Genomic DNA, 11,786 nt, shown 5'->3' on the forward strand with positions numbered 1-11,786 from the left:
ATTACCGACACATTAAACAACAATAAGACTATTGAAAGGTACAGCATTATTACTGTTATATAATACATTGTAACTGTTTTATGATACAACATTGTAATTGTTATGTACTGCATTGTCAGTTTTATAATACAACATTGTAACTGTATATAAAACATTGTAACTGTTATATAATACAACACTGTAACTTTTATATAATACATCATTGTAACTATTATATGATACAACATTGTAACTATTATATAATACAACATTTTAACTGTTATATAATACAATATTGTAACTGTTATATAATACAACATTGTAACTTATATATAATACAACATTGTAACTGTTAAATGATTAAACATTGTAACTTCTATATAATACAGTACTAATTGTTATATGACGGTAGGGAGAAAACTAGAGAAATCATTACCGAATGAACTCTTTGATTGTTTCCCATGTTGAAGCTTCATCGTCGGCGGAATCTGAACCAAATTTGAATTTCCGCAATAGGAGCATGTTAACCCCCTGTAACATAAATCATGTAGAGTATATAAATCTGGATTGTATTAAATTGTTAGGTATATCTTACATAGAAATTCGTTTGTTTTAGTGTCCTATAATAATAACGAGTGTTACAGACTATTGTTTAAACATGCTTGGTGTGGCCTTATAATGGTTAATTTTCTTACATTGCGGTTCACTTTAAACGACGAGACACAAACCTATACAAGTATCAGACCACAAGACAACTGTTACATAATAAGAGATACCCGTAAAGACTTCCGACACATATCTTTCCATGGCTATCATGCCAAGCAAGAACTTGATATTGACAGAACAAAATCGCAGTATGAATTTCGCGGCGTAAAAAGAACTTTAACCGGGAATAAAAAGAATGCGCATGCCTCGAATTACAGCAGATGCCTCAGGTGAGAATGTAATTAATTCTATTGTTTCCTACGCTTCAAGCAGAGGTATCAAAGTAACATTCATGCACATATTGAAATATTCGAAACTGAACCTTCTTGCACAGGATTATGCCTCAGCAACAGATCACGATTTCTAGCCCGAAAATCTCATCCGTTACAAAGGTTACAAAGCATGACGAATGTTAATACATTTTACCTTATTCGCTTTCTTTCAACATACTTATGAAGCTTCTAATATGGAATATATAATGTATGGAACGCTTCTCTTGTGTGAATTTCTACGGGATGTCGGCATAGCCGTTGTTTCTGAACACTGGATACCCCCAGAACAATTGGACTTCATGGAAAGTATTGATATCAACTTCGGGTTGTTTATGTTGTCTGACAACTTCATATCGCCAGACAATGAAAAGAGAACACAATTTTGTGGTTGTGGAGGAATAGCAATTTTATGGAGGAGTTACATTTGAGTGAAGACAGTGATTGGGTGATAGGACAGATTCATAAAAGATTATAGGCCCCCTTTTACCTTATACAAACTCTCCAGTTGCCTGAATATCAAGACACTCCTGGTTGCATATTTGATCTATTTGACCGTTTTTGTGACCATGGATAGGATATACTTCTTGGCGATTTTAACGCAAATATTCAATATATAAATCATGATCGTACTAACGAAGGGGGCTTGTTACTAGAAAACTTTATCAGAGATAAACAACTAATATCTGCTAACTCACATGTCTGGTCTAAAAAAAAGTGGCTTTAAGTTTGCGTCACACGATACGGGAAAACCATTTTCTTATTGATCATATCCTAGTTGATAACAATAAATGCGCCAGTTATCTCGTGTGTAACTCACGATGATCACTTCATTAACGTATCCGACCACTTGCCAATTAAAAGTTTTTATGAAGCGCATTATGTGTCAATAGACCCCAATATTTACGCCCCCGGACATTTAACTGGTAGAAGGCAACATCTGAGGGAAAAGTTAGATATGGTACACAGTTAGATGATAGACAGGAACATCTACTTAGTCTTCATACACCTAGTATCAATGTTGAAAAGGTGGAAACACCTGTTCAGTATACTGTTACTGCGATGCGTGAGGCTGCTCATGCCACATTACCAATAAAGAGGACCCATCCATTACTTAAACCATATTGGAACTACGGTCATATAAAGAAATTGCATAATGTTATACTACAGCGCCGTGCAAAGTGGGTAAAAGGATGACGACCGAGAGGACGTGGCTATGAATCCTACAACATATTTAAGCAGTCAAATCGCGAGTTTAGAACAACACTGGATGAATCGCGGGGAATATATCAAGATAAACAGTTGGAGGACCTACAAGAGGCAGCAGCCATTGATATGGAATATTCTACAAGGTAATCAAGAAAAAGAAATGTAACACTTATTCGTCAAATGAACTGAGCATCGGAAATGTAATCAGTCGCAATTCGGATATCAACAGGAAAGCATGGGCTGAACATTATAACAACTTAGCGCAGCCAGGAACGCAACCACAGTTTGATGACGATTTCAAACAGGAGGTAAAATCAACATTGGAAAAGGGTAGATGAACAGTTTTAATAACCAGAATAATGTTTGCAAGAAACACATTCGATTCGACAAAAAAAATCAATCATGTATCAAGCTACGATAGGGATTTGGTAGCATCACAGCCGTATTTACCGTAAAAGAATCTTTTGCCATTCACTATCAGGAGCTCAATTAAAAAATGTTTGCAACTTCCCCGACAACGCAAAAGCATTTTACAGTGTTTGGATACATGGATTGCTAACTTAAGGTGTATCGATTAGGCATAAATGGAAATTTCATAATTTGTTTGCTGGCCTCACTGCATTCGTTCTTTATGATGAGGGAAACGAGCGATGCGTACCGTACAAAACAAGGGGCTTGGCTCTTCCTTATTTGCCGATTTGGCGGTTAAGTCTAGGTTATAAGTAAAAATCATCTACACTCCGTGTAATTTCCAAGCTGATGACACTTGACTTCTAGCCGCGTCGACCAGAAATCAACAGATGCAGCTTGACATCGTTCACGCATATGCAAAGCCAAAGCCTTAAGGTTCAAATAAATAGAAAATCCAGTGATATTTTCTAACATATACATTTCTATCCTGGTGCAATGGAGCAGAAGTACCTTGACCAATTATTGATATGTATCATGACTACACATGGGTCTTGCTTTTTACATTTAATTTGGTAAGCTAGCTGTACATTTCGGTAAAACATGCGTTAAATGTTTCAGGATAACACAGAAAGCTCATGCTGATCAGATACATTGTAAAAAATAGCCATGCCGTTATGGTCACAAGTGTCTATAGCAGGTTGTGAGAGCGTTTGTTTTTTAACAAGATTTGGTTTTACAAAAACACAAACATTAATTGTCTTTTGACCTTGAAATGCAAATGGCGGCTGTGAATTATATTTCACAATTATGGCACATAGAGAGGCATTTCCATTACAACAAAATAGTTTCGAAACAAATAGTTAAACAGTGGATTTGGGGGCAATTTTCCGAAATCTGCTTATTTTACCTTTTTAATGCATTACCAATTGGTCTACTTTGTTTAATTGCAACAGAATGGTGATTTAGATGCTTGTAAAATATCACTGGATTCGCTATTAATATGACCCTTAAATCCTATATGAAAAGCGCGTAGGAACGGCTGTCACCAGTCTGATAAGTCTCAGAATACACCGAAATGGAATGAACACATTGAAACGGCAAGGGTTGTCAAATCGATTGTCCTTCCAACTGTATTGCATGGATATGAACTACGGGCAGATCCTGCATCCAAAGCGAGTTAGAGCGAACGCAAACGTAGGCAAGGAAATGTCAGGGATTCGAAAAGACGTCCTCATCATAATAACAACAAGAACTCTTGAACTACCTGATGTTTTGTACGAAAATCGAAAAACTTAAATTGTTCTTTTGGAATAAGTTATGCAACGCCGATACCGATTTCGTGTGGAATACCTATTTCGTATTCGAGTATGTAACTTTATATTCGGAAAGTTTATTTTCTATAGGACAGTATCTATTAAGGATATATTAGATGCCATGATTTGTAATACATTCGTTGTTTTCTTGAATTCGTTCTTTCGTCTGTGGTATGTGGTTCAAGACAGTGGAAGCTCTTTGTCAAGAGGGCTACAGAAAAGTGCTATTTTGATTAATGATATTATCAATGTGAGAATAATAATCTACTTAGTCACTACAAGTGAGCTTGAAAAATCAAAATATATATATAGATATATAATTGATCATGTAGTAATACCAACAATTCAGACAAGTATATTGTCGAATTTCTGAGGCAATCTGCTCACTTAGGCATACAACATGGAACAGTTACACAAGTTTAGGAGATAAACAACGTATAGTTATGTTTGTGTGAATGATCCCCTCGGTCGATAATTAATTAACACATATATTGATTGTATAGTTATATGTATATTGAAATGAATAGTTACATATAAATATTTGATCGTAAAGTTGTGATATACATATTTATTGATTGTTTTATTATATATCATTATTGCAATTTTATCATTTTCGATTTTCTATGAAGATAGACAATTATGATTTGGACGGTCTTACCTTAATAATCAGGGCAATAAAAGATATAACTCCGAAATATATTGCATAGTCTTTTATTTCTTCCTTCAATGCTGTATCACACATCTGCAAAGGAAAAGTGGTTATTTTATAGTAGTTTAATAATCACAATAGTTAGATATGACTTATAACACATGTCTGTTGGTCTATAGTTGTACACTCTGGTACGTACGTCACAATAGCTAGATATGACTTATAACAGATGTCCGCTTGTCTCTGGTTGTACACTCTGGTACGTCCATCACAATAGTTAGATATGACTTATAACACATGTCTGTTGGTCTATAGTTGTACACTCTGGTACGTACGTCACAATAGCTAGATATGACTTATAACACATGTCCGTTTGTCTATAGTTGTACACTCTGGTACGTCTATCTTGTCTTAAATAATGATAAGTGAAGTAATGTTATCCGTAATTGTATTTTACAAGTCAACTAAAGATATTATATTAACGATATAACTTAAATTGATATAACTAATCATGGAGAATTAGTATCCTTACATACGGTTTTATTTCTTTTTACATCTTAATATATACCAGTTATATAACAGTGTGTTCAGTAATACCAAATAGATTTCACTTGTGTGGCTGATATTTTGATGTTTTACACTCGTGCTTAATATTTGGTATTACTTAGGATGATACTGGATATTCTGTTCATTACATTTTAGGTGCTCTGACACAAAGGGTCAGCCGTCCGCCGTTACATTTTCAATCAAAACTCTAATCCTCTTGAACCCCAAAGCGGATTACTACCGAATTCGGTGTGAAACAGCATTGGGGAGAGGACGATCATATTTTACGAAATGAGGCTGGTCTGTATCCTGGGGCATGAGTGGCGGGACGCTTAATTGGGAACTTAGTGATTTATGTTTTGCGTTAAAACCCTACTCCTTCTTACCAATTGGTTGGATTTAAATCAATTTGGTGTGAAACATCATTGGGGAACTTTGGTGAATGTTTTTTGCTTTAAAACCCTACTTCTGAATAACTGTATGGCGGACAACAGCTAAATTCGGTGTGAAATATGGGTGGTGGGGTGGGAGGGAAGAACATCTTTTACAAAATGTCTGTCAATTTCTGAGTGTCATATAGTTTATATAATATGTTTATGTTAATCAAATAGTTAATGTAATTATATTATGTATGTATTATGTTTGTAGGATGTTTGAATATACATGTAGTTAAGATATACGAATGAGTAATCTCCCCTTGACGGTTGTATTTTATAATTTTCATTTCAATATCTATAATATACAAATATCAATATATTACTTAAGCCACCATATGAGATAATTTATATAGACTTTGCCTGTTATTTGATCCTGTTGACTTTGTACATCTTTGTCAATAGTTTTTTTTTTTTAAATGAAATTATCCCTGGAGTTAGTGAGGTGGGGCTCTAAAGGGGGAACTTTGCTGAAACTTTGCTTTAAAAATCATTGGTGGAGACCAATCATATTTTATATAAATGAAGCTGAAATGACCCGTGGAGCCCCATGTGGCGTGACCCCAAAAGGGGAACTTTGCTGTAATTATGTTTTCTGTGTAATAATTATTCAATTGGTAGATTGTTGTTAAGGGCATTGGTCCTCTTGTATAGCAAAATGTACGGAAGCAGCTCAATCTCTCCGGATTTCGTTGAGGTCCCCTGTCAACGGCTCACAAATGTATGCCAACGCGTAACCTTATGTATTCCATATCGTGTATTGTGACGTCATATACCATGACGGAGTGATATATGCAAATCTTAATTTTCCCCATTGTCGTTTGAAAGAAGTGTGTTATGACTTGTCAAAAACTCTCACAAAAAAGTGATTTTTCACTAGTGAAAAGTATCGCTTTTTACAGAATGAATTATTTTCGACATTTCACTGGTAAAAATGTAATAAATCTTTATCATGTAATTGTGGTGTTTAAATACAGAAATGTATTGCAATTTGTTTTTCGGACTGAATATGTGGGATATCAATATGTTTTATGGACGTTTACTACAATTTGATTGAAAGAAACTAGTATTAATTGTAAAATTGCAAATAGATTATTAGAAATAGACTGCACGTATATGTCATATATACCAGTAGCATACGTATATTTCTATATAATATACAACTACTCGATGCTAAGTTATGTCGTTATAGGAAATATGTCTCAATATAAAAGTTATCAAAAGTAAGTGAGACCAGTAAAATGCAACCACGGATAACATTTCTTCGCTTCTTGTTTATAATGTTATCTTAAATATAAATAAAAGACAAACAGATACATTTGCTATAGGTTCTTTTAAAAGCATAATACCATTCATCCGATTCTATTTGTTAATAAGTATTAAGAACAGGTATCAGAACTGCAATTTCTGATAGTTATAAGTGAATAATTGATTGCGGTATTGCTCTTTCGTACAAAAGGAATATAATATCAAGGAAAATTTTATTTTTATCTACGGATTGATATCAATGACTTTTTATGCGTTTAATTGATGTAGGTATGAAATCAAAAGGTTGTATTATTATAGTCATATAGATAACATGTTATATTGATATAGTTATATAAATAGCAGGCTGTATTAATGTATTTATATAGATAACAGGTTGTATTGATTTTATGAATGATATAGATGGGAAACAAAGTATTTCATATTGATGTATTGTAGTTATGTTGATAATACCAGGTATTGTTATATATGTTGTATTTCTAGATGTTTTTATTTTCATTTTTACTATATTTCAATGATAACGAAGTCCTTGTTACACTCTGATAGCAGTCTTGGTGACACGTTACCGTACTGTAGTAAGTCACATCTGAGGATTTTGTTGGCGGAACCGTGATAGCATCCAGGTCAGAGTTGGCTATGGTGGCTCCTGAACGGCAGTATGTTGGGATAAATTGCTGACTATAACCCGTAAGCTGAAGCCCAGAAATTAAACTTAAATATATTTTAACTTATTATTATTACTGATCTGATCAAATAACACCTTGACGTTATTAAAACTGTTAACAATTTGATTTTGACCGACAACGTTCCAATTTTTTGTTACAGTTCCAATTTGTCACAGTTTATCAACGGAAATATCTGACCCAAAAAGAATATCAAAAAGTGATTTATCCGAAGAGTAATAAAAGAATCCATGAAGAACACATTATCGTGCTGTAGTAGCAGCTCTATACAAAGTTTTACAAAGTAAAAATGTATCATATACCGTGTATTCCGTGTGACCGAAGTTTGTGATGTCACCAACACTGCAGCAGGAATACTGAAAAACGATGACTCATAAATACGAATAGAGGTAGCTCCTAGCATACGAACTGACTCGATTATTAGATTTATCTTACACTCTTAGGTTATATAACAATATAGTAGACTAAAACAAAAGTCTCAATAAGATAATTTCATTTCTAATGCCCCACCTCTACTTTAGTACTTGTAATTATTTACCATATCATATTGCAATAGAACCGTAAATAAAAGTTTACACTTTATTAATTTAAGGTTATTTAGGTTTATTTGTGGGAGGCATACAGATGCATAAAAGCTATATGAGTTCCTGGTTAGTGTACAGATAAATCCATACGAACGTTCCGTAACAAACAGGAGAATGAGGTAGTAAAGGGAGCCTACTAAGGTGTCCAACGACACATGTAAATAATTGAATCTTTTCTGGAGCATAATTCGTGATCAAATCCAGTGTTTATTTGATGATAAGGTACATTTGTGAATTCTTGGTTGACGATATCTTACTGATTCAAGCAAAAAGACCTCGCACATTCACTGGCATAGAAGCCACAAAAATGTGGAGGTAGATTTTAATACATATAAATTGAGATTAGGATAGTGGGTACTTTATAATCAATGATGTAAAAATATCCTGATGTGGCGTTTTTTTCCTTTCTTACCGTCAGGAAAAGGGCGTTCTTAGCTAGCGTACCGTAACATTTTAGGCGTTCTATGCACATTTACTGTAACAAAAAGGGCGTTCGTTGATCACTTACCGTCACGAATAGGGCGTTCCATGCCCGGGTATAGTACTTCTGAATATACGTTCCTCCACCGTACACCAAAAACTCCCAATATAATTGATAAAACATTCCTTCGTGGACCTGTCAATGAACAGTTTATCTTAATTATACTTTTTCTATCAATTAAAATAATCCGACAATTAAACAATGAGGTACGACAGCTTCAACCGGGGATAAACCGAAAGTAGTGTGCGAAAGCTGCCACTGAGGACAAACTGAAAGTGAGATACAACAGCTGGAACGGAAGTGACGCCAAAAGTGAGATACGACAGCTGGAACCGAGGTGACGCCAAAAATGAGATACGAAAGCTGGAACCGAGGACACACCAAAATATATAATAGATAAAACATGCCTTCGCAGACCTTTCGATAAACAGTTTATCTTAATTGCACTTTCTCCGTTAATTAAGATAAACCGAAATTCCTTGATATACTAATCAGTGTGATACAGCAGCTGAAACCGAGGAGCAACTGAGGTAAAACCAAAAGTCATATAAGTCAGCTGGAACCGAGGTCACGCCAAAAGTCAGATAAGTCAGCTGGAACCGAGGTCACGCCAAATGTAAGATACGCAAGCATTATTAAGCTATTGAGCATCATTTCAAAAAATAATGTCACTATATTATAGAATAACAGTAGGATACCACATATCTAGTTCTCTATATCACAACAAAACATAGTGATATCAAAGATTTAGTTCTCTAATTCACAGAATAACATAATGATATCAAAGATTTAGTTCTCTATATCACAGAATAACATAATGATATCAAAGATTAAGTTCTCTATATCACAGAATAACATAATGATATCAAAGATTAAGTTCTCTATATCACAGAATAACATAATGATATCAAAGATTAATTTCTCTATATCACAGAATAACATAATGATATCACGGATTAAGTTCTCTATATCACAGAATAACATAATGATATCAAAGATTAAGTTCTCTATATCACAGAATAACATAGTGATATCAAAGATTAAGTTCTCTATATCACAGAATAACATAATGATATCACGGATTTATGTCTCTATATCACAGAATAACATAATGATATCACGGATGTATGTCTCTATATCACAGAATAACATAATGATATCACGGATTTATGTCTCTATATCACAGAATAACATAATGATATCACGGATTTATGTCTTTATATCACAGAATACAATAATAATATCATGATTTATGTTCGCTATATCACAGATAACATAATGATATCAAAGAATTTAGTTTCTCTATATCACAGAATCAAATAATGATATCAAAATTACGTTCCTATTCACAGAAGAACATAAGATTCAAAGATTAAGTCTCTATATCAAGAATACACATCATGATATCAAAATAAGTTCTCTATATCACAGAATAACATATTATATCAAAGATTAAGTTCTCTATATCACAGAATAAATAATGATATCAAGATTAAGTTCTCTATATCACAGAATAACATACATGATATCACAGATTTATCTCTATATCACAGAATAACATAATGATATCACAGATTTAGTTCTCTATATCACAGAATAACATAATATATGATTGATATACAAAAACTTGAACTAGTCTTTTTTCAATTGAAATATGAAATAACAAACACTCTGCATAGTCACGAATGTCAAAATTCGCAATTGCAAAGCGAAACTCGAAAAAGTTTTAACGGAGAGTCCGTCTCCTTTCAATCCAGATATCACTAGACACAGGAAGCTTCCGATGTAATCTCCCTTCTCTCTAAATATCACCACACTCAGGATGCTTACACGTGTAAAGTGGATGGATGGGAATATTTATACATCGAACCGAACTTTCCCTTATAAGGGCTGAATGAGAGAAGACGACGTAACAACACATGTAGTACTTAGTATTTGATATAGAAATGTTATACCATCTGACGTATACGTGGAGGGCTTATCAGTATGATACTCACCACACACAGAAGATGAATCCAGAAACATAATCCAATGATCAGCAATATAATCATAAGAACTTGCCACGTCAAAAGCTGCAAGAAAAAACAAAGGTTTCTTATTATGTGTAGCATCAATCGTGCATCAAGACAAGCGACAAGTGTAACAAACTACAGGTGTAACAAAATCACAGGTGTAACAAAATTACAGGTGTAACAAACTACAGGTGTAACAAAGCTACAGGTGTAACAAAACTACATGTGTAACAAAGCTACATGTGTAACAAACTATAGGTGTAACAAAACTACAGAGGTAACAAAGCTACAGGTGTAACAAACTACAGGTGTAATAAACTACAAGTGTAACAAAATTACAGGTGTAACAAAACTACAGAGGTAACAAAGCTACAGGTGTAACAAACTACAGGTGTAACAAAGCTACAGGTGTAATAAATAAGAAATGTAATAAACTACATGTACACGTGTAACAAAATTACAGGCTTAACAATACTACAGATTTTACAAAATTACAGGTGTAACAAACTTTCAGGTGTAACACACTATAGATGTAACAAAACTACAGGTTATAGAAAACTCCCTCGTTAAACTGGATCAAAGTTAGTTATATAGTTGAAGAAACAAATAACGTCTGAGAAAGGTTCAGAGAATAAATTTAGATGTTTTACAGAATTAATTAATAATAATGATAATACTTGGATGACTTACCACTTTTGTCTTTGCATTTGACTTGAAACACAGTATGGAACATCCAAGTCCAGAGGAAACGCCATTTAAACAGCCAGTCACAATCATCGTTATAGCAAGACCAATGACGATGCCAGGAAGGTAGTAATTGTTGAAACGCATATTCTCAAAGATAGGAATCAGTCGAGAATCTGTTACAAATCTACTTTGACTAATAACCACTCCACCAAACAGCAGCATGGCGGAAACAACCTGCAGACAGATTTATAAACGCTAGCATGTCCTAATAATGTCTATCACATTATGTTCTAACAATGTCGGTCACCTCATGTCCTAACAATGTCTGTCACATCATGTCCTAACAATGTCGGTCAAATCATGTTCTAACAATGTCGGTCACATCATGTCCTAACAATGTATGTCACATCATGTTCTAACAATGTCGGTCACCTGATGTCCTAACAATGTCTGTCACCTCATGTCCTAACATTGTCTGTCACATCATGTCCTAACAATACCAGTCACATCATGTTCAAACAATGTCGGTCACCTCATGTCCTAACAATGTCGGTCACA

The 11,786-nt window shown here is 34.1% G+C and overlaps 1 protein-coding gene across 1 annotated transcript; it reads right to left on the reverse strand.

Moving 5' to 3' along the window:
* Nucleotides 1–411: 411 nt before the first annotated feature.
* LOC117340314 lies at nucleotides 412–11,455 on the reverse strand. Its single transcript, XM_033902083.1, has 7 exons — nucleotides 11,232–11,455; nucleotides 10,527–10,601; nucleotides 8,557–8,664; nucleotides 7,767–7,820; nucleotides 7,348–7,473; nucleotides 4,545–4,628; nucleotides 412–510 (listed from the first exon to the last, which is right to left on the reverse strand). Exons 1-7 carry the CDS (start codon nucleotides 11,448–11,450, stop codon nucleotides 412–414), a joined length of 765 nt encoding a protein of 254 aa, XP_033757974.1. The 5' UTR covers nucleotides 11,451–11,455.
* Between the last annotated feature and the right edge of the window lie 331 nt (nucleotides 11,456–11,786).

This window comes from Pecten maximus, chromosome 2 (genome assembly GCF_902652985.1).
Source record: "Pecten maximus chromosome 2, xPecMax1.1, whole genome shotgun sequence".
NCBI lineage: Eukaryota > Metazoa > Mollusca > Bivalvia > Pectinida > Pectinidae > Pecten > Pecten maximus.